The 21786-nt window shown below is 53.8% G+C and overlaps 2 protein-coding genes across 3 annotated transcripts; one reads left to right on the top strand and one right to left on the bottom strand.

Annotated features, from left to right (window-relative positions):
- Positions 1–860: 860 nt before the first annotated feature.
- On the top strand, positions 861–8519 carry FBXO6 (F-box protein 6). 2 transcript variants are annotated; one of them, XM_036256180.1, is made up of 6 exons: positions 861–927; positions 3598–3988; positions 6239–6365; positions 6867–6962; positions 7784–7919; positions 8076–8519. In XM_036256180.1, exons 2-6 carry the CDS (start codon positions 3724–3726, stop codon positions 8241–8243), a joined length of 792 nt encoding a protein of 263 aa, XP_036112073.1. In that variant the 5' UTR covers positions 861–927; positions 3598–3723; the 3' UTR covers positions 8244–8519. The 2 variants fall into 2 exon arrangements, with proteins under 2 accessions (XP_036112073.1, XP_036112074.1); XM_036256181.1 differs by lacking the exon at positions 861–927 and adding an exon at positions 1494–1993.
- A 144-nt stretch (positions 8520–8663) lies between these two features.
- On the bottom strand, positions 8664–13861 carry MAD2L2 (mitotic arrest deficient 2 like 2). Its single transcript, XM_036256053.1, has 9 exons — positions 13775–13861; positions 13306–13357; positions 13091–13209; positions 11727–11798; positions 11073–11173; positions 10236–10330; positions 9840–9913; positions 9250–9342; positions 8664–9007 (listed from the first exon to the last, which is right to left on the bottom strand). The coding sequence occupies exons 2-9, from the start codon at positions 13343–13345 to the stop codon at positions 8966–8968; spliced, it is 636 nt and encodes a 211-aa protein (XP_036111946.1). The 5' UTR covers positions 13346–13357; positions 13775–13861; the 3' UTR covers positions 8664–8965.
- Positions 13862–21786: the final 7925 nt, after the last annotated feature.

The raw sequence follows: 21786 nt of genomic DNA, 5'->3' as shown, positions 1-21786 counted from the left end.
GGGTTGGGATGTGTGGATACCTCCTGGCAGCCCCTGCATACACCTCGTGCTGGGTCAGCAGGGACACCCCAGGCACTGCTTACTGGTGTCTCCCTTAGTCCGCCAAGAGCTTTTCAGACATTAGATGAAGGCAAGGCCTTTAGGATGGTGCCTGGCCACACACTAGGTGCTCAATAAATACTGTTAAACTTAATTATCTCACTCACAGTGAGCTAGATTAGGACCTCAGCCAGGGTAGGGACCACCACTCACTAGCAGTAGGGCAGGTTAGTGGAGGACACCCTTCCTTGGAGAAGGTACAGCCCTAATGAGTTCATGTGATCTGGCCAGGCACCCTTGTGGTTCCCTGGAGTACCAGGTGCTCGATAATTATTTGTAGAATGAAGGGATTAACGAATTTAATCCTGACAAAAATGCTGGGTTTTACCTTTGAGTACACTGAGGTCTGCCCTTGGTCAAGCCCTGGAAAAGGCAGGTCCCAGGCTAAGACTGACTTTCGCATTGAGCCATCGCCCTGCAGGGAAGGGCCCGCCGGTCCCGGCCCCACCTCCCTTCCCTAGGTCGGAGGAGTGGCTGGTGCCGGGGCGGGGTCTTAGGGGCTCGGAGAGGAGGAGCCTCGGGCCCCCGGGGACCGGAAGAAGCCGAGCAAGAGATGGGTCCCAGCTGCGGAGCCGCACCCGCCGGCGGGGGAAGACTGCTCCAGGGAACCAGGCCCGGGGTCGCGGTGCCGTCATCACCCCGAGGCCGAGGTCACGGCCCGCAGGTCCCGAGGGGGCGGGCCGAGCGCGGCGCGTGACGTCGCCGCGGGGCGGGGCGAGCGGACAGCGTCAGGGAGGCCACGGGCTGCGGGTGGGCGCCGCTCCGGTTCCGCCCCAGCCTCGCCGCGGCCCAGCGAGAGGACCGGCGGGGGTGACAGGCCCGGGAGGGGTGAGTGTCCAGCGCCAGCAGGGAGGGGCGGCGGGCCGCGGACCCCCGAGGCCGCGGGGTGGGCTCCGGCGGAGCGGGGCTGCGGCCGCGCGGACCCCGCGTCTCCAGCCCGGACTCCGACTCGGGCCTGGCGGGAGCGCCGCCCGCAGCAGGCTCGGCGGCCGGGCCACGCCTCGCGGACCCCCGGGCCGGCCGGCACTGTCACGCCGGCGCGGCCGGGCAGGTGCTTTCCTTCCCAAGCCCCCGTTTCTGCTTCGAGAAGTGGGCGCAGTAACAGTGCTTCGCGGAGGCGTTGGGAGGGTCCACGGAGGAAACGCCAGCGCGTGACTCCGGCCAGGCACGTGGGGAGCCCAGTGAGTGCGGGGTGACTCCTTAGGGCTGGCGTGGACGGTTCCACCGCAAGTGCCGCGGGATGGGCTCCCTCCCGCCCCCCACACCCCCCGCGCAGTGCGGTCGCGCCAGGCCCGCGAAGGACGGCAACGGAGGGTGGGAGGGGTGAGCCGGGGACCAGGCTGGACGCACGAGTGAGTCGTCCGGACCTAACTCCGAGCCCGGTGACTTTTGCCTAGATAGTGCGCTTAGAAGCCGCCAACGTTGAAAAATTCACAGGTTTCGTGTTTTTTTTAAAAAGTTTACATTTCCTCCTGAAAAGTCCAAAGAGCTGGCCACACAACAAGAGTTTTATCATAGTATTTTGCACAACGCACAAGTGTCTTATATATCTGTTTATTGTTTTTTTTTCTCTGCCTTGCTAAGATGCCCCTCCCTGGGCAAGAGGAGCCAGGGTGTGCCACCACCCTCTTATTTTTCAGGGAAAGGAGCATAGAGGAGACTCTGAACTGCTGCTTTGTCCCAGTCGCTAATGGAAAATAATGTCTTCCCAGTGCCTGTAGGTGTGGGGGAGGATGATCCCTCCCCGACCCACCTGGGGGATCTGCTTAGAGATCCATTATCAGAACCCCCCAGGCAAGGTTCAGGCCACTGCAGCGTGGTGGCATTGTAAATTCTTCAAAACTCTTGGGCAATTTAGATAACAACAAGGAAAGGAAGGCTTTCTTGGGAACAGGTAATTCTACAGCTATTTTGGTTTGCTTTTGCTTTCGCTTTTGCTCTAATGGTAGAAGTGTTAGTCATGATACCCTGTGCTAAATGTTTTATACAGACGTTACAGCCCTTCTGAGGTTGGGACAGTTGCCACTTCTTTTACACACCTTCCTGGGGCCCTCAACCTGCTTTTTGGTTTCTGGGCATTTCAGTGTGGGCTCTGGCTCTGGCCGGTTAGCTCAGTTGGTTAGGCATTATCTGAGATGCCAAGGTTTTAGGTTCGATCCCTGGTCAAGGCACATACAATAATCAACCAATGAATTTATAAGTAGAACAACAAGTCAATTTTTCTCTCTTTCCCCTCCTTCCTTTCTCTCTCTAAAATCAATAAGTAAGTCTGGCCGATGTGGCTCAGTGGTTGAGCGTTGACTGATGCAACAATTCCCAGTCAGGACACATGCCCAGGTTGTGGGCCTGATCCCCAGTAGGGGGCATGCAGGAGGCAGCCAATCAATGCTCTCTCTCTCATCGATGTTTCTATCTCTCCCTCTCTCTAAAATCAATAAAGGGAAAAAAATTTTTTAATTAACTAAACAAAATCAATAAGTAAATTGAAAAAAAAAAGTGCCCTGCCCGGTTTGGCTCAGTAGTTAGAGCATTGACCCCTGGACCAAAGAGTCTCGGGTTCAATTCCAATCAAGGGCATGTACCTGGGTTGCAGGTTCAATCCCTGGCCCTGGTTGAGGTCATTCAGGAGGCAACCAATCAATGTGTCTCTCACATTGATGTTTCTCTCTCTCTCTCTTTCTCTCTCCCCCTTCCCCTTCATCTGCCCCCCCCCCCCAAAAAAATCAATAGAAAAATATCCTTGGGTGAGAATTAACAACAACAAAAAACCACACATACACACACACACACACAACAAAGTGGGCTGTGGCCCGACACCCACCCTAGAGCCGGGGGACAGGGGGGCTCCTCATTTGGGTGTTTTATCGCTTCTGGCTTCAAGGCCAAAGTAAGCAATTTGGAGAGAAGTTGGTTCCTAAGTAAGCCCTAGCACTTAATGAAGCTGTGATACAGTCTGGGACTGTAATAAAGATTTTATAGCAGTGAATTCACAGCTCTAAAATGTCACCACAAACCCTTACAGAGCTCACAATGTGGCCTTGGCCCAACTTAAAACTAATCAATTATTTCTTTATTTTTAATATGTTTTTATTGATTTCAGAGAGCAAGGAAGGGAGGAGAAACATTAATTGGTTGCCTTCCATACCCACCCAGACCAAGGATCGAACCCACAACCTGGGCATGTGCCCTGACTGGGAATCGAACCGGTGACCCTTTGGTGCATGGGACGATGCACAACTGATATTTTAGTGCTGTGACTTCATTGTGCAGCAATTATTTTAACGAGGGAAAAGCCTTTTAAAAAATTAGGTCGTATTTTGAGGACCTGCTATGTATTGAAAGGATGCTCAAATCCACCCTGGCCAGTTTGGCTCGGCGGTTGGAGCGTCGGCCTGCGGACCAGAGAATCCCAGGTTCGGTTACCGCTAGGGGCACGTACCAAAAAAAGAAAAGGATGCTCAAATCCCTCTTTTCTTAACCCCTCTTGTTTTACAACAGAAGCAGGATTAGGAGTTCCTGGCCCAGGACCCTGGGGATCTGAGGAGTCCACCTCCTTGGTCAGGGCTCATAACCACGGTTGTTACCCCCACCGGCCTGGGTGTGCACCCCACCCCCACTACAGCTATGGCCCTAGTCAGCATCAATGAACTGCCTGAGACCATCCTGCTGGAGGTGTTCACATACGTGCCTGCCCGCCAGCTGTTGTTGGACTGCCGCCCTGTCTGCAGCCTCTGGCGTGACCTCGTCGACGCTGTGTCCCTCTGGAAACGCAAGAGCCTGCATGAGGGCTTTGTCACCAAGGACTATGACGAACCTGTGACTGACTGGAAGATCTTTTACTTTCTGTGCAGCCTCCGCAGGAACCTCCTACGTAATCCATGTGCTGAAGGTGGGCTGCTTCCTTTCCTCCCTTTCCGGAATCTCAGGGCCTTTGCACTTGCTGTGCCCACACTACCTGGAAAGGTCCCTTAAAACCTAACACTCGCGCCCTGGCTGGTTTAGGTCAGTGGTTAGAGCGTCGGCCTGCGGTCCTGAGAGACCCGGGTTCGGTTCCCGCTAAGGGCATGTACCTCGGTTGCAGTTTGTCTCCGGCCCTGGTCGGTTGTGCGGGTGGCAGCCACTCGATGTGTCCCTTTCACATCGATGTTTCTCTCTCTCTCTCTGTTCCTCTCTCTCCCCCCCACTCTACCTGAACAAAAAATGGAAAAATGTCCTCGGGTGAGGATTAAAAAAAAAAAAAAAAAAAAAAACCTAACACTCGCCACGCTCCCTTGGTTCCTCGTCCTTTTTGAGGGCTCAGTTCAGAGACCTGCCCTGGTTCTCCCTACCTCAATCCTGTCATTCCTATTTAGTTCCTTCATGCCACTTTTCATAACCTACAATTGCTTTTTTATCTTTTTTTTTCTCTGCCACAAACTTCAAGTTCCAGGTGCCTAGTGGATCTTGCTTGCCACACTACATCCAGTGTCCACAATGATACCTTCACATAGCAGATGCTCAAGAAACGTTTGAGTGAATAAACAAACTGCAAATCCACCTGTCCCCCTTTAGCTCGGTCCAAGCAGCTAACGTTTATGGAGGGCTTCCTCTGTACAGGCCAGGCACTAGCCCGAGCTCTTCACAAATGTAATTATCCCAGTTATACAGATAAAGAAAATGAGGATTTTGAGAGGTGACTGTAATCACAATTTGAGGCCCTTGTTTAGCTCAAGTTCTCTTGTACTTGCCAGAGTTTTTTCCTTGTTCAGTACCTACTACATAGCAGGCATCTTGCTCCCTACTGGGGCTATGGCAGCAACAGATCAAGAGGCACTGTCTACTTAGAATCCCTCTCATGCCTGTTCTCTCTTTATCCTCACCTGGATTCCAGTTGGCCAAATGAGTAGGGTTAGCTCCATTTTACAGAGGGGAGTGTTAGGCCCAAGCAAGATGAGTGTCTTGCCCAAAGATCCAGAAATGCCCAGCTGCTGACGGCCCTCAGGCCCCTCTCAGAAGTCCCACAGTCAGCACCCCAGACACTCCAGTCTCTCGGCCTCAGGAGCTGCCCAGCCAGGCCACCAGCTCAGCTCCCACAGCCCTACAGAGCCAGCTGCAGCCTGGCCTTGCTCAGGTCTCCCCTTGGGCTGCACTTGGTGCAGCCCCACTCCTGGATCTCCATATCACCCGTCTGACTGCTGGGGGACCCTAGCCACCGAGAATGGGCGTGGGCTCCTTGTAGAGGGAGGACGTTAGGAAGGCTCCCTTGGCGATTGTTCTGGAAAGCCTTGGTGAGAACACTGCTGTTTTCTAAGGTCCTCTCAGCTCAGTCTGAAGAGGGAGACCGGAACTTGCTGAGCCAACCTGGTGGGGTCCTTCCACGAATGTGCAGTTACTACATGCCACCAACCCAGAGGGCACCCATTCTCCCAGTTATTATCCCTCCCACCCAGGGCAGGGTCCTCACACCCCTCAGGTCTCAGTGACATAGTTAGGATCGGGGGACGTCAGTTGTCAAGTAAGTGGTCCCCATTGGGACAAATTTACAATAGCCATTAAAAAACAAAAGTACCGCCCTGGCCGGATTGGCTCAGTGGTTGGAGGGTCGGCCCGAGGACCAGCGGACCAATGACTCATGGGTTCGATTCCGGTCAAAGTTCATCCCTGTTCCTGATCAGGGTTGTGCGGGAGGCAACCAGTCGATGTGTCCCTCTCACGTCGATGTTTCTCTTTCCCTCTCTCCCACTCTATCCGAAGATAAATAGAAAAATATCCTTGGGTGAGGATTAAAAAAAAAAAAACAGAAGTGCCGTCACAGGCCCTTCATACTTTAATATTCTGAGAACTGAAATTTGGGTGTTTCCCAGAGATCCTCAGCAATGCGGAAGTGAGCAAAGGTTGGTTTTTCCCGGCTTTATGTTAGGAGTCAGGCTAGTCGGGCAAAGTGAGGGGGGGAAAGGGTCCCAGGTCAGAGCTGATGTGCTGGTGACAGGTGGGAATGGTTGCAGTCGAGCTTTGCAGGGGTGTTCCAAGGCACGGTTGCACGCCTTGAGATCTGAGCATGATCAAGCCCTGCGTTTCATCCTCCATCCTCCCCTCCCTCCTGGGACCAATGGGGAGGAGCAGGCTATACATGTACCTTTACTCAGCTTATTTTTCCTAGAGGGTATGAGATTCTGGAAAATCGACAGAAATGGAGGGGACCGTTGGAAGGTGGACAGTTTACATGGACCCCATGGGAAAGATTTTCCTGACACCAAAGTCAAGCACTACTTCGTCACATCCTATGGGTAAGACAAACTGAACTGAACAGGCTGTGTTGGAGGAAGAGGGTCAGGACACCTTTGCCAAATCCCAGGCCTACCTATGTCAGGGCCTCTGTGAAGCTCTAGGGAGGTGGTTCCAACACCAGCTCAGAGTCTCCTGCCTCCTGGGGCAGAAGTAAGCTCAGTGATGGGGGAGGGGGGGGATTGATATAAGGAGGCTGGGAGCCCATGGGGCAGTTAGGCTGTCAGGGGTGTCAACAGGATGTCCATAACCTAGGAATGTGAGTTCCTTGGGGCCTTGGGAGACTGGGCCTATAGACTAGGCTCAGATGCCACCCAGGCACAAGGGAGTCAGACTCCCTGCATGCTTCTCATGGGCCTATACCAAGGTAGAGGCCAGAGTCAGCACCAGCCAGTGACTGCCCTGCAGCAGCCGGGACACTGCTGGGTTCCCTGAACTACCTCCCTGGGTCCAGGCCTTGCAGAGCACATCTAGGAATATAGGCTTCTCCTTCTGCTTCCCAGGTTATGCCTCAAGTCCCAGATGGTGGACCTCAAAGCCGAGGGCTACTGGGAGGAACTAATGGACGTATTCCGGCCTGACATTGTGATTAAGGACTGGTGAGTGAGGCCTGGGTCTACACTCTGCATCCTCCCTTTTTCCTGAGAACACCTGGAGAGGTACCCACTCTGTATCCAGCACTGTCCTAAGGCAAGGGCAGCCCCCAAAGCTAGGCCAACCTGGCTGGCCTCCCCATCACCATGTTAGCAGGACACCTTCACCCCAATTTACAGATGGGGAGGCTGAGACCTACAGATGAGTTGTCACGAACAGGCACTAGAGCAACAGACAACCAAACCCCAGCCTTCCTGGACCTCGCAGATGCTCACCTGCCTTCTCAGCTGCCTCCCTGCCCCTTCTCACCATTCATCCCAACTCTTAAGCTCCTTCTCTGCACAGAGCTGTGCCAGGCTCTCTGCCGTGGCCCATGGCAGAAGCAGAATCCAGTTCCAGCCAGGGCCACCACTCAGGGTGGAGGGGTAAGGTTTGAGGGGTGTGCAGAGCTGTGGGGGGGCAGCAGGGCTAAGCAGAGGGTGAGCTCTGTGCCAGCCCCTACCATACAGACCACCCACTGAATCCACAGCATGGTCCACTGTGTACAGGTGACACAGCTCTGACAGCCTAGCCCTTGATCTCTGTAGAGAGCTTTTTGCTTTGTAAGGTGAAATGTCTGAAATACCCAAAAGTTACTCTTTTCTCAGACAGTAACAGGCCCAGCACAGACAGACTGCTTACCCTGGGTACAGGAGCACTGAAGGTGGCCTTCTGGCCACACAGCGAAATGAGGCTCAGAGCTCCAATTTGTAGGTCTGCTGCCTGCGCACCACTAGGGTCACTCTTTGTCTTGGGGTGCACAGTTCTGAGCCCCACCTTCCCCTAGGTTCGCTGCCAGAGCAGACTGTGGCTGCACCTACAACATCCGCGTACAGCTGCTCTCAGCCACCAACATCACCTTGGCCTCCTTCGAGCCCCCAACCGTGACCATCCCTCAGTGGAGCGATGTGGAGTGGACAGAGGTGAGGCCTCAACTGCTTGCCTGCCATCCACTTCTCCCAGGGCCCGGAATGCCCCAGCTCTCCCACGTGGAACTCCTCCCTCCTCTCCAGTTCAGTGATCACCCCATCGCATCCCCTCCCCAGTCCTGGTGGTCACTTTCTCTCCCTTCCTTCCAGGTCTCCCACACCTTCTCAGATTACCCTCCAGGTGTCCGCTACATCCTTTTCCAGCATGGGGGCAAGGACACCCAGTACTGGGCAGGCTGGTATGGGCCCGGTGTCACCAACAGCAGCATCACCATCAGCCCTAAGATGACCAGGAACTCAGCAGCCTCCACAACTTAGCCCATGGCCTTGCAGGAGCAGGAACAGGAACAGATGGACACTAGAGACTTGCTCTACCAACTCCCTGTCCACATGCCCTTCTGACAGTCTGTATCTGATAGCCATTCACCTGTCCTCTGTCCCCCATCCCTGCCAAAGTGCCAAATGCCAAAGGTCTCCCCCAGGCAAGAAATGAGCCTATTGTGGGGCAGGGAAGCCCCCGCCCTAGAACTTCCTGCCACAGTTCTAACTTTGGGCAAACCCACCAGTTTGTGGTAACTGTTATGCAGCTCTCACATCTTGTCATAATAAATGTTTCAGTAAAACCAGCCTGGGATCGGGGCGGGGGGGAGGGGATCCTGGGTATTTTGGTAGAGAAGCAGCCTTTCCCCCAGGTTGATCTGGCTGCACCTGTCCCTCCCGCTACAGTGAGTGATAGCCCAGGTCAGCCCTTGGGGCCCTTTATTGAAACAACTCACAGCACAGTATTTGAGACAGACAGTGTTGACCGGTTGAACCCCAGGAGACTGAGAAATTGAGGTCCCGGCACCCTTCCTGCCCTCCTGGGGTGGGGGGTTCCTCCATGAAGGCAACCAGACCTGAGCAGCCCCAGGCTGGAGCGTGGGCAGTCCGTACATGGAGGCAATAAGAGCACTTGGAATCAGGATGGCCCTGCAGCACTGCCCAAGGCTGCAGGCTCCCAAAGTCTGACAGTTGTGGCATCCATGGAGGCAGACACACCCTCAGCTGCTTTTATGAGCGCGTTCTTCCACATATAGCTGCATCTAATGGACAGGAACAAACAGCCATGTCAGGTGAGCTGTCAGGGCACCTGTGTCAAGGGCCCACAAGCCCCCAGCAGGCAGATCTCTGCCAAGTGACTGAGTTGCATGGCCACAGCTGGGGGTTAATAGGGGAGATGGGAGGAGCCTTATGCCTGGTAGTCCCTGTTAATCTCCTCCAAGCTTTGTCCACAAGGCCTCCAGCACACCCTAAACAAAGTGTACCTGGTCCCCATGCAGCTCACCTTTAAAATGTCCGACGTCATGGTTTTTAGGGGTATCAGCCGGGGGTCATGCATGTGGACGTCCTGCTCATCTGCCAGGATCCAGGGGAAGTCCTAGGGAGAGTCCAGGTGAGGAGGCAGAAGGGGGCTGGACCCTGGCCTGCCCTCCCTTTGCTTCCCCGTCCCTCTCCAGAGCTGGGGTCCACAGACTTTGGGGAGCATCACAATCACTAGGGAAGTGCAGATTCTCGGGCTCCTCCACTAGACGAGCCAAGTCTGTAGGTCAGAGCTGGGCTGGGAACCTAAGTAATTTAATTAAGTCCCAAGCACCAATTCTGAAGCTGGTGGGGAAGGACCACCTCCCCGGAGAACCTCCACTGAGCTGGCAGCTCCCGCGTGCAGCCCCACCCTCCTCTCAGCCCTAGTGCCACGTGTAGCAGTGGCAGGCATGTGGCTGCATAGTTACCACATGACAAGAACTAATGGGTGCCAGGCACTGTCATAAGCAATATTAGGAGTGCAGTGCCCACTCAGAGCTGTGGCATCTGCTTATCAGAGCCTCCCAGCTGTTTCCCTGCCTTGCCCACCCGCCCTGACCAGTCTCATCGCACCTTGATGACCTGGATCTTCTCCATGTTGCGAGTGGCAGCTTCCCTTGTGTGCACCAAAACTGTGAAGGTACAGCCTGAAAAGGCAAAAGTTTGGTCGAGGCTGGGCCACACCATGCCTGCCACTAGGCAGTCTCTTCCCACCTCCCTAGCTGGCTCAGCAGCCCCACAGATCAAAGTGTAAACCAAGTGTGAAGACAAGACAGTTAACAGGGAGGCTGAAGTCGGGGCAGTTAATCAGAGAAGCTCCCTGAAGCTTCCTGGAGGAGGCAGACTTTCAAAGGCGTTCTAAAAGGAAGAGATGAGGTTCTTGGCAGCCAAATAGGGACTTGAGAACACAAACCAACCCAAGGGAGCCATGGAAACACCCAGGGAAGAGGCAGTAGATAAGGAGCACACCTGGGGGATTATGGTCCAGGACAGCATCACACACACTGATCTTGAGGATGAAAGCTCGGAGTAGCTGCTCCACGTGAGACAGCAGGGAATCTGAGCTAGGAAGGAGAGAGGAGGGAGGTCTCCCATCACATTGGTGCTCCCTCCCACCAGCAAGCAATCCTGGAAGCAGAGGGAGGTCCCCAGCTCCTCCAGTCCTGAGAGTATTGGCTTCTAAGGGCCCGGCTACCTATCATTTGGGGAGTTTAAAACCAGTGCAAAGCCCCATCCCAGACTAATTAAGTCAGGATGGGAGAAAGGGGTGCAGGGAGCCCCTATAGGTGGTTCTAATATGCTAACATTGCCCCCAGTCAGAACCAGGACCCCAGGCCTAAGGGGAAACAACCTGCCCACAGCAATATGGGGACAGATTCTATTGCCTTGACCTCACCACAGGAAGCCAGCAGCTGACCAGCCAATATACCTGCCCAAGGGCAACTTGTAACTGATTATGGACTACACCGCTTGACTGGGAAGTTAGGACACTGAGTCGTGTCCTGGCTCTGCCACCGTATGGGTGACCCTGGCTAGTTCATGTCACATCTCTGGACCTTAGTTTCTCCCTCTATATAAGATGAGGCTGGGATCAGTCATTCACCAGTGCTGTGGTTTCCCAGGTGTCACACTGGAGGATCTCCTTGTAACCTGTGCGATGTCCAGAGACCACTTGGTGGCCTGCCTGTTAGGTTGGCACACCATGCATTTCTCCAAGGTATTCTTGGAGCTGCCTTAAAGGAGTGAAGCGGAGGTATTCCTAGAGACTCACACCATCTAGCAGTAGCAGGGGGAGAGGCAACTCACCTGATGGACAGCAGTGGCGGCTGGGTAATTTCAAAGACGAATTTCTCCACTGGGCGGTGCTCTTTGTCCAAAATTACCACCACCACTTTTTCCACATCATTCTGCAAGGACAGGAATCCCCTACTCCAGAACTGTGTGCTCCAACCCCCCACCCCACCCTGCCCAAGGAAGGAAAAGGGCACACTCACAGCCCTGCTCAGCCTCTAGGCCGAGGGTACCCGAGAGCCTAGAGAGAGGTTTGAGAAGTTTAAGTAGGCACTCCCAGACAGGAGTGGTACAGGCTGAGGGGAGAGACTACCTGGGCCCCTTAGGGATCCCAGGACATCTCCGAGAACAATGCAAGATAAAAAGAGAAAGTCCTGTGGGGCCAAGCCCAGACAGAACTTGGGGGTGGGGGGGAGAAAAATGGATGTGAGAACCCAGAATCCTGGCCCCACTCATAGAACCATCCACTAGCCAGAGCCCAGCACACTCCTGGGTCCAGCACACCCTGCACGTGGCCAATGTGCCCTGGGGCCTGTCCTTGCTCTGGGGTGGTCTCGGGGTGCAGGAAACAGGCTTCTGGGTGTGAGTGTCATGGGAACCCTGCATGATCCCAGCATCACCCCATCCCTTATCAGGTGTGAGGTGGGCTGGGGGGCCTGGTGCCCTCACCTTCTCCAGGAGTGGCTTGACACAGTGCAGCGTGTCCTGGATATACTGATTCAGCTCCGGATGGCAGGACATCTGCACACAATGCCATGATGGCTGGTGAGGCCCACAGCACCAACAGGAAACCACCCAACATTCCCTCTAGGAGCCCAGGCCCTATCTGCCTTGGAGAGAGCCCAGCAGTTCCCTAGGGCTTCCTACCTGAGACCAGCTTCCTATCATGAGGCTAAGAACTCTGAATTAGCCACAGAGAAGTGAAAAGGTAAGAATTCAGTTTCAACATTAGCACTTATAGCACTAGGGTTTCCTAATGTGGGGTCCTTTAGCTCCCCCAGAGTCTGAGAAACTCCTAAATTGTGTTTACTTGAGTATTATGGGCATTTTCCAAGAGAAGGGATCCAGAAATTTAATCAGTTTTCAAAAGTTAAGGAGCCCTGTGGCCTCAGGCAAATTACTTCTCTGAGCTTTAATAAACTTTATCTGTGAAGATCTCAAAGAAAAAGTGAGGATTGTCCTGGTCGGTTTGGCTCAGCAATTAAGAGCTTCAGCCTGCGGACCAAAGAGTCACGGGTTCGATTCCGGTCAAGGGCATGTACCTCAGTTGCAATCCGGTCCGGCCCTGCTTGGGGTCGTGCAGGAGGCAACCAATCGATGTGTCTCTCTCACATGGATATTTCTTTTTTTCTCTCCCTCCCTCCCACTCTACCTGAAGATAAATGGAAAAATATCCTCAAAGGAGGATTGAAAAATAATTTTTTTTAAATTGAGGATTAAGTGAGATATGTACCTAGTGGATGCTCAGTAAATGCTGCTTCTCTTTTCCTTTTCCCTGTTCATTCCCTACGCTCCCACCACCTTCCAGTATTCAGTCATTTATTCTAATGTGACCTGAGTGCCTCTCGAGGGACAGGCACTTCTAGAGAGACTGGGAATAGAGTAGCTATGGCTTTGTCTCCCTTTTAACCTACAATTGGATGCCTGAGGTTTATGGAAATCCCCTCCCCAAATCAACCCTTATCTGGCTTCAAGAACTCTTAAAATACCACCATGCCCCAGGGGCCACACTAATCAGAAGGCCTGGTCTCTAATTCTGTTGGGGAACTCCCAGTTCCGAGGGGATGGAAGGAGCCACTGCGGTGAGGGGTGGGAGACTGTCAGGCTACCAGCAGCTGCCAGCAGGCATGGCCCCGGCTGCTGGAGAATGAAGGAGCTGGGCCTGAAGGTGGAACAGAGTTTTAAAATCCACTCTCTGCTCACTCTGTGACTAGGGATGACCCTGTGGCCCCAGCCTGGCTGTGCAATCCACTCTCTGCTCACTCTGTGACTAGGGATGACCCTGTGGCCCCAGCCTGGCTGTGCGGGCTCACCTGGACGGGCACATTGTACTTCTTACGCTTCTGGAAGATGCCCACCGGGTAGACCTCGCGCACGTAGAGGATCAGGTGCACGGCCACCTCCAGGAACTCGCAGAGCACGTCGGCCACCACTGCAAGGGGACGAAACCCGGTGTGCTCAGGAACGTCCGCCGGCACAGACCCTCCCTCGCCCTCTTACCCCGTGTGGGCAGGTCCAGCCTCCCTACCTTGGCCAAAGTTGAGGTCCTGTCGGGTGAGCGTAGTCATCCTTCCCGCCACCTAGGGGGTGGGACAGGAATGAGGGCTAGTTCCAAAGGCCTAGGCAGCCAAAGGGCCCGCCCACCTCCACCGCCCCTCCCCTTCGCCTGGGGGGAATCGGAGAGGACCACCCCCCAACACACGAGTTGGGCGACTGGGGACCACGACCCCCACTCTGGCGTCATAGCTCGGGGGCTTCAGCTGCGCCTCGATCAGCCTCTGTTCACTGGCCACCTCACCCGATGTCTCTCTCGTGGGGTAGGAAAGGCCACAGCTGTGCGGGCTAAAAGGGCCGCAAAAGGAACAGTCGGATGCCCGCGGCCGGGAGCGTAAATAGGGACACGAGGAAAGAGAAACTCGGCGGGGATAAGACTCCTCCCCCTGCCTGGCTGGACCCCTCCCCGGAGGGAATCCCGCCCCTCTCCCCTTCCGTGGTACCGGCTCTGGCCTGGGTTCCCGGCTCGGGGCCCGGCCCCCGCACGGGGAACCACAGAACCGACCACTTGCGCCTCCGGACGCCGCTTCGTGACGTCCGCAGCGCTGCGGCGGGTCCTAGAGCCGGCTTGGGGCCCCGCCCACTCGCCCCGCCGCGGGAGGGGGCGGAAGGGAGTAGCGCCGAGGGGCGGGGCTTGAGAAGGGGCGGGGCCAGGTCTCCGCGCCCGAGATCCCAGGGCCGGGGTGGAACGAGACAGCGCCGCCTCCTTTCAGTTTTGAGTGGGCGCGAAAAAAGGCAACTTTGGTCTCCACATTGGGCCCCTATGCATCTTCCTCCCCAGGGCGTTTCTCTCGCTTTAGGAGGCGCGGTGGGGGGGTGCGGAGCAGGTGGAGGTCACAGCTGGGAACTATGGACAGCGACATCTACTGCTAGCGCGGGCATCACGGTTCCGGGACGCAGCTGCCCAACCGAGAGCGAATCCGCGGCTCCGGGGCGGGGACAGGGGAGGACGAGGGTGCACCAGGGACGCCCCCACTGCCACCCGGAACCTCTGCAGCTTGGCTTTACCGTCTACGTAGTTGAAAACCCCCGGGCCCAAGCATCATAACAATAGCTGGCTTTACTAAAGGTCCTTCCGTGTGCCAGGTGCTGGGCTAAGAGTGTCCGTGGATTATCTCACTAAATCCTCACAATTCTATGAAACAGTTACTTTAATTGTTCCCATTTTACAAATGAGCCAACAAGGTTTAGAGGGGCGAAGTGAAATGTCACACAACTATTGAGGGAGGGGCGGGCAGAAGTGTCTTCTGCCACAGCTCGGGTGTCATTTTCTCCCTGCCCCTCATGGACTCTGGAAAGACTGAGAGGCCCCTGGAAGATAATATTAATATTAAAATACTTACATGGATTGAGTACTTTGTGTCAAGCATTGATTTCTTTCATTAACTTTAGGAGCTAACCCACTATACAGCCCTACCTTATTTATTTGGTGTTTTTATTTTTTCTTTATTGCTTTTTTAGAGAGAGAGGAAGGGTGAGGGAGAGAGACAGAAACATCGATGAGAGAGAGCATCTTTTGGCCACCTCCTGCACACACCCCCATTGGGGATTTGGCCCACAACTTGGGCATGGGCCCTGAACAGGAATCGAACCAGCGACCTCTTGGTGCATGGGTCGACGATGCTCAACCACTAAGCCACACTGACTGGGCTACAGCCCCACTTTATAGATGGTAAAACAGGCACGGAGCTGTTCTCTAATTTGCCAAAATCACATTTGGAATACAAACCCAGTTCTGACTTTTATTCTGACTCCAGGACTACAACTTATTTTCAGCCCCTCTATTTTACAGGTGGGAAGACTAGGATCAGAGAAGTGGCTATGACGTTATGGGAAACAAGTCAGGACCAGAAGCTGGGAGACCTTGTCGCTGACCTCCAAGAGCTTGTAAGGAGTCACACTCATCTGCGGGGACACAGAATTAGCCAGGAATGTTGGATACCTGTACCCCCTTTCATCCCAGAAGCCCTCAAATCTTCATTTACACACTTCCCATAGGGTTGGGGCAGAGGACAGAATAAGTAACCTGGCCCGTTAAGCCAGGAATTCCAGCATAGCAGGTCTCAAAAAAAGTACTTGGCAATCCGCATCATAATCACTGGGGAGCCCATTAAACACTGGGAACCCTGGCCTCCCTGACCTACCAGATCAGTCTGTGTGCACAGCATGGTACTGGCCCTTTAACAAGCTCCCCAGGGACACTGATGCCCAAGAAAGTGTGGGAATCGCCACAGTAGGTTTGGGCTGCTGTTCCCAAGGAAAGTCTGCATTTCATAAAACTGCAGTGCTTAACCCAGAGGGATGGATGATTTATTTCAGAAATTGATGCACCTGGCAGCGCATCTGAGGCACAGCAACTCTTCTCAAGACTTGGGGACCCTGCTCACATCATGCCATGCATGAGAGGACCATTTTCACACACAGTCAGCCAAGCAGCTCACTGACTTGTGGAAGGTATCCCCTGGCTCCTTGAAATGTAATCATTGTGATGCTTTGGCCACTGGGGAAACTGAGGGTCCTTCTCTGCCTCTCTCTGGAGGCTACTCAAGTAGCTTTTTCATTGGTGACAGGAAGTGGCAGTCTTAGGGGGGAAATTCCTTGTAAAGGGTCAGTTAGGATTGGGGCCTGGGGTGGAGAAGCTCAGAGCCCAGCTACTGTGGCCTCCAGAGCACAGTATGAGCAGCACAAGGACTCATGCCAGGCCCTGGGCCCTGTGAAGATGCAATGCAAGCCCCCAAAGGTCTCCTAACACACAGCTAAAGATCTCCGGAGAAACCGTGGAGGACATTCAACCCAACACTTATATTTTTCCAACTGGGAAACTGAGGTCCCAACAGCCTTTGTTTGACACAGAGGTACCCACTTTGTCAAAACCCATAGATAAAAGTACCTGGACTTGGGGCTTTGAATTCAGAGTCAGCCATAAACAGGAAAGCAGGTGGGAGACAGATGAGAGGTTCCAACTGATCTGACCCTTATCCCCAAAAAGGCCTCTTCTCATTCATGAAATGAACGGGCTGACAGATATTCTCTAAACCTCAAATGGCCTTGGGTTCCATGGGGGCCAGGAAGTTGGGGATGGGGCAGGGCAGGGGCCTGCAGGGGCCTCTATGAAAACTCATCAGTCATTTCCATCCACAGGGCTCTGCAGCATCTGGTTTTTCATATCTTAATCACATCAGCATGATGGATGGTCGAGGGAACCAGATTACATTATGGGGTTAATTTATTACATTTTTGAATACCCATTTGCTGGGAGACTGTTTTTCAAAGTTATTTGCATATTTTTCACCATAATGACAATATGTAGGAGGGTGTCTGGGAGGGAAGGATGGATGTTTAGGAGGAGGGAGAGCTTATTTGCTAACTGGAGCAAGTCCCTGGGGTCTGCAAAAGGGACAGAGAGAAAATCACTTCCAGGGGATATTTTAATTGAAACTAAGAGAAGGCAAGATGCAACAAAGTCTTGCAAAGAAAGGCCTTGCAAAGTCTTAGGCCTGCATGGGCAAAGGAGGGTTCCTGGGGTTCACTGAGCAAGCACACAATGAGTGAACTGAAGTAAACAACAGACAACAGTGTCCAGATGGCTAAGATGCTTTCAAAGCCCCTCCCATGCCCACTGGGCTGAACGCAGGCCAAATCATGGATCCAAGCCCTGCCTAAGGTTCCCAGGACACCAAACACAGGGAGGTAGGGGAGTCACAGAGTCAACTACATACAGCCTGGTGACAATCCCGTGGACACTGCAATGCTCAGGGACCAGCCAGTTGGGATAACCCCCTAAGCAGAGACCCAGCCTTATTCATTCTTTTAATCCAGCACCTCACCCAGTGCATGGCCAAATCCAGTTTCTCAATGACTGTGTTAAATGAAATGAAAGAACGGAGGAACAAAACAACAGCAGACAGTGGCTCATTGCCACTTACCTGACTTAAATCCTAACAGTCTAGATGAGGGGCAGAGACCTCTGGTTGCAGTGCTTTGGCGTGGTGTGCAGAGCAGAGCTGCCTTCAGAAAGAAGCAAAGGGCCCTGGCCGGTTTGGCCCAGCGATTGGAGCATCAGCCCACAGACCAGAGAGACCTGGGTTCGGTTCTCGCTAAGGGCACGTACCTCGGTTGCAGTTTGTCCCCGGCCTGGGCCATGTGGGTGGCAACCACTTGCTGTGTCTCTCTCACATTGATGTTTCTCTCTCTTTCTCTTCTCCCTCTCTCCCTCCTGCTCTATCTGAGGATAAATGTAAAAATGTCCTCAGATGAGGATTAAAAAAAAAAAAAAAAACAGAGAGAAAGAAGCAAAGGATGCAGAATGGTCACTGCAGTGCCCCAACTCCCACCAGGCTGCTGTTTCTTTCCCACCACTGCTGCCGAACCCGCTATGTGACCTTCCCAGTCTGAACCTGTTTTCTCATCTGTAAACTGGGATAGCAGTAGTACCAATTCCAGAGAGTTGAGTGGGAGTAAATGCAATAATGTTTGTAAAAATATAAAGTGCACAATGCCTGGTACATAAATGCTCAATTAATGGTTGTTACGACAATGTTATCTAAAATTGACACACGTTATCTAAACCCCTAGAACAAACACTCTGGACCAGCAATCATGCTTTTCAAAACCCCATCCAAAACATCCTTCATTATGTGCCCTCTGACCAGGGCCAAGGATGAACCGCAACTGAGGTGCATGCCCTTGACTGGAATAGAACCCGTGACCCATTGGTCCATGGGCCGACACTCTAACCACTGAGACAAACCGGCAAAGGCCTCCCTCCCCATTTTCATTTCCCAAGGCACCAGGCAAACTTCAAGGTGCCCTAAGGGAGGACATGCATCATTATGGCTCAAGATGCCTCAACAAGGGACTGCAGGGGACAGCTCCTCTCCTCCCTCATCTGGCCTGGGGTGAAGGCTGACCTGCACAGCTGCCCCAGACCCTGGGGTCCATTGCTGATCTCAGACCCAAGCCAAAGCTTGGCCAGTAACACTGGGTGCTTCCAACACTTCAGCCAGAGCAGAGTTCAACTTGCCGTTCGTCCCCAGGGTTTAGCTGACTCGCCAGTGTCCTTGACACCTTGTTGGTCAGGGAGACCTTGTAGATCATCTCTTCTGAAATTTTGAACCTCTGCCCAGATGCACAGAGACACTAAATGTCTTCCACAACTTTAGGACTGTCCAGGCCTTCTGAAGTCATCCTGAACCACAGTTGATCCAGCTCAACTGCCACTTTTTCAAAGTAGCTGCTTTATTAACATACAATTCATAAACCATAAAGTTCACCCTTTTAAAGTGTGCAATATGGTGGTTCTTAGTGTAGTCACAAAGTTGTGCGTCAATCACCACTAATTCCAGAACATTTTCATCACTCCAAAAAGAGAAAAATCCACACACATTAGCAGTCACTCCCCGGTGTCCCTCTCCCCAGCCCTGGCAACCACTAGTCTACTTTCTGTCTCAATGGACTTCCCTATTCTGAACATTTCATATCAACTCAATCATATAATATCTGGTCTCTTATGTCCAGCTTTGTCTTAGCATAACGTTTTCAAGATTCATCCAGATGTAGTGTGTATTCGTACTTCATTCCTTTTTACGGCCAAATAATAGTCCATCGTATGAGTATACCACATTTGGTTTATCGATTCATCAGTTGATGGATATATAAGTTGTTTCCACTTTGGGGAAACAGAGGTCCAGAGTCACCATAACCTGGATGGAATAGGAGTCCAGTCCTCTCTTGACATCCACCTCGTCTCACTGCATCGCTCTGGGAGAACATAAGGAACAGAGAGTCTAAACATAGCAAAAGATTCCCTGCTGGTTCAAAGCAGCAGCATTTGAACCAGAGTCTCTAGTAATTGCTTCTGGTTCAATGCCCGGTCACAGCTCACCCTTTTTTTTTTCCTTTATTGATTTTAGAGAGAGAGACAGAGGGAGAGAGAGACAGAAACATCGATGAGAGAGAACATCGATTGGCCACCTCCTGCATGCCTCCCACCGGGGATTTAGCCCACAACTTGAGCATGTGCCCTGACCAGGAACCAAACTGGCAACCTCTTGGTGCATGGGTCAACGCTCAACCACTGAGCCACACCAGCTGGGCACAGCTCATCCTTGAAAAGGAGAATCATAGCGACTGTACCCCACCCAGGCCCAAGTCACCATCACCTCTTTTCTGCCACAGTTCCTAATTGGTCTCCCTGCCTTTCCCTTGCCCTACTATAATCGATTCTCAACTTTAGGAATCAGAGTGAGTCACTGTTAAAACCCAAGTCAGATCACGGCTCTGCTCTGCTCATAATCCTCCAACGGCTTCTTTCTCACTCAAAGTCAAAGTCCTCGCTGTGGCCTTTGCCGGCTCCCATGATCCTTTTCATCTCTGACATGATCTCTCTGTGCTTCAGCCTTGCAGTTCTTCCTCAAACACCAAGCACTCTCCTGCCTCAGGACCTTTGCACTGGTTCTTCCTTCTGCCTGCATCACTCTTCTCACAGCCAGCCGCATTTTTTTTTTTTTTTCCCTAAAAAACTGCCTCACCGAAGAGGCCTTTCCTGAGAACCTCATGTAAAACAACTCTGCCCCTTCATGTTTTCTCTCCTTAATGTGCTTTATTTTTTTTCATAGCACTAATTACCACCTGGCATATTATATAGATATTTGTTCACTCGTTTGCCATCTGTCTCCTTCGCTAGAATGTGAGCTCCACCAGAGCAGGCAGTCTGGTGCATGCTGTTCATTATTGTAGCCCCAGTGCTCAGAACAGAGCTGGCACATAGTAGGTGCTCAGTAGGTATGTGTGGGTTAAGGGATTCAAATCTTCCAGTGAATGAGCAGTCTAGTCTTTACCAATCCATCCGGACCGCCATCAGGCTGAGAATATTACAATAACAATAGCAAGTGACTTTTCTAGAGCCTTTCCAATGAAGCCAGGACCTTATACAAATCATCACACTTAGTCCTTGAACCCTGAGAGTTAGGGATAATAATGAGCCCAGAGAGGCTAAGCGACTTGCCCAAAGAGACAGGGAATGGCTTCAGAAGAGGAACCCAGGCATATTCTGTCTGACTACTGAGCAGAGCTCTTAAACCTCTGAGTCATAATTTGCCAGACTCTCGAGAAAGAAAAAACAGTTGAAATGGAAACCACGGTTGAGCTCTGGGCACCAGGCGAGACTTTGGCTTCCGCGCGCCGGTCCCACCCCACCTCTCTTTGATCTTCACAGTGCCCGTGACCCCAGTGACCCCCACCGTGAGTTATGGGGACCGTGGGACCCATAACACAGCATTCCCGGACTCCCAAGGTCTGCAGGACACGGCGCCCCGCGCGGTGATGGATGAGCCAGTCCTGGGCACAGGCTTTGTCTAGGCAGGGCCGCGCTGGGGAGCATCAGACAGACTTTGGACAGGGCGTGGCAAGAGGCGGACCGTGTGTGTGTGTGTGTGTGTGTGTGTGTGTGTGTGTGTGTTGCATATGTTGGGTAGAAGGATTGTCTTGGTGGGGGCATTAGTGCGGCCATCAGCGCCCCGCAATCCCACCAAGTAGCGCTTTGAAGACCCCATACCCTTACATCCCAGAGCGAGCTTTCCTAGAACCCCGCCCCCCACTTCAAGTACTTTCGGAGACTACAAAGACCCAGCGGCATTTCTTCGGTCCCATTTGACAGCCTAGGCGGAATAATCCTTTTGGGGACCCGCTGGCCCCTAGCGGGCCAGACGCGGCGGCAGCTGAGCGCTCAGCTCGGATCCATTGTTGGGGTCCGCCAGGGACCCCCTGCCGTGGCCCTTTGTTGCCCGCTTCTGGCGGAGCCGCTCCAGATGCGCCACCGCTGCCCGCGCCCCGCCCGTCCCACGCGCCCCGGACCGCACCGAGGCGGCTCTTACGCACCGGGAGGAGTGGGCCCGCCTCGCCCGGTGCCGGCACGGCCGCCCGGCTGCGCCCGCCTTTGTCTGTCTCCTTTGTCTGCCCCGCGCCCTGGCGGCGGCGGCTAGGCCTCTGGGGAGCGGGCCCGGAACGCCGAGTGCAGCTGGCAAGGGCGCGCTGGCCGGGAGCGCGCGGGGCTCGGCCCTGCCCGGGGCTGCCCCTCCGCGGGGGGCCTGCGAGCCCGCTTCCACCGCCCTCCTCCGCCTCCTCCCCGCGCCCCCGCCCCCTTCCCTCGAGTCCGCCCCCGCCCCCTTCCCTCCAGCCCCGCGCAGCCTGGGCACATCCTCCTGCCTCCCGCGCACCTCTCCGCGCGGTACCCGCTTCGTGGTTCGGCCCTCGGCTGCGTTCGGCTCCCGCAGGCTCTCGGCCAGGTGCCCCTCGGCCCCCGCCCCGCCGGCCGGACAGGTAAGGCTTGGCCTTGGTCCGCCCCTGGCCCCGCCCTCCCGCCTCACCTGGCAGCGCGCCGGGACAAAGGTGGGCCACCTGGAGCGCTCAGGGACCAACTGCGCGTAGGACTTAGGCTGGAGGTGAGGATGCTCTC

This window comes from Molossus molossus, unplaced genomic scaffold, assembly GCF_014108415.1.
Source record: "Molossus molossus isolate mMolMol1 unplaced genomic scaffold, mMolMol1.p scaffold_m16_p_12, whole genome shotgun sequence".
Classification (NCBI taxonomy): Eukaryota; Metazoa; Chordata; class Mammalia; order Chiroptera; family Molossidae; genus Molossus; species Molossus molossus.
The sequence above is the reverse complement of the archived record's forward strand: the minus strand, read 5'-3'. Positions and strand labels throughout refer to the sequence as shown.

Excerpts from the sequence above, each read along its gene's own strand:
- MAD2L2 (XM_036256053.1), bottom strand. The coding sequence starts at position 13,345 with ATGACTACGCTCACCCGACAGGACCTCAACTTTGGCCAAG. Across the intron at positions 11,174-11,726 it reads TCAAGCCACTCCTGGAGAAG|AATGATGTGGAAAAAGTGGT; the intron begins GTGAGGGCACCA and ends CTGTCCTTGCAG. Across the intron at positions 9,914-10,235 it reads CCTGGACCATAATCCCCCAG|GCTGTACCTTCACAGTTTTG; the intron begins GTGTGCTCCTTA and ends TTGCCTTTTCAG.
- FBXO6 (XM_036256180.1), top strand. The coding sequence starts at position 3,724 with ATGGCCCTAGTCAGCATCAATGAACTGCCTGAGACCATCCTGCTGGAG. Across the intron at positions 6,366-6,866 it reads TACTTCGTCACATCCTATGG|GTTATGCCTCAAGTCCCAGA; the intron begins GTAAGACAAACT and ends TCTGCTTCCCAG. Across the intron at positions 7,920-8,075 it reads GCGATGTGGAGTGGACAGAG|GTCTCCCACACCTTCTCAGA; the intron begins GTGAGGCCTCAA and ends CCTTCCTTCCAG.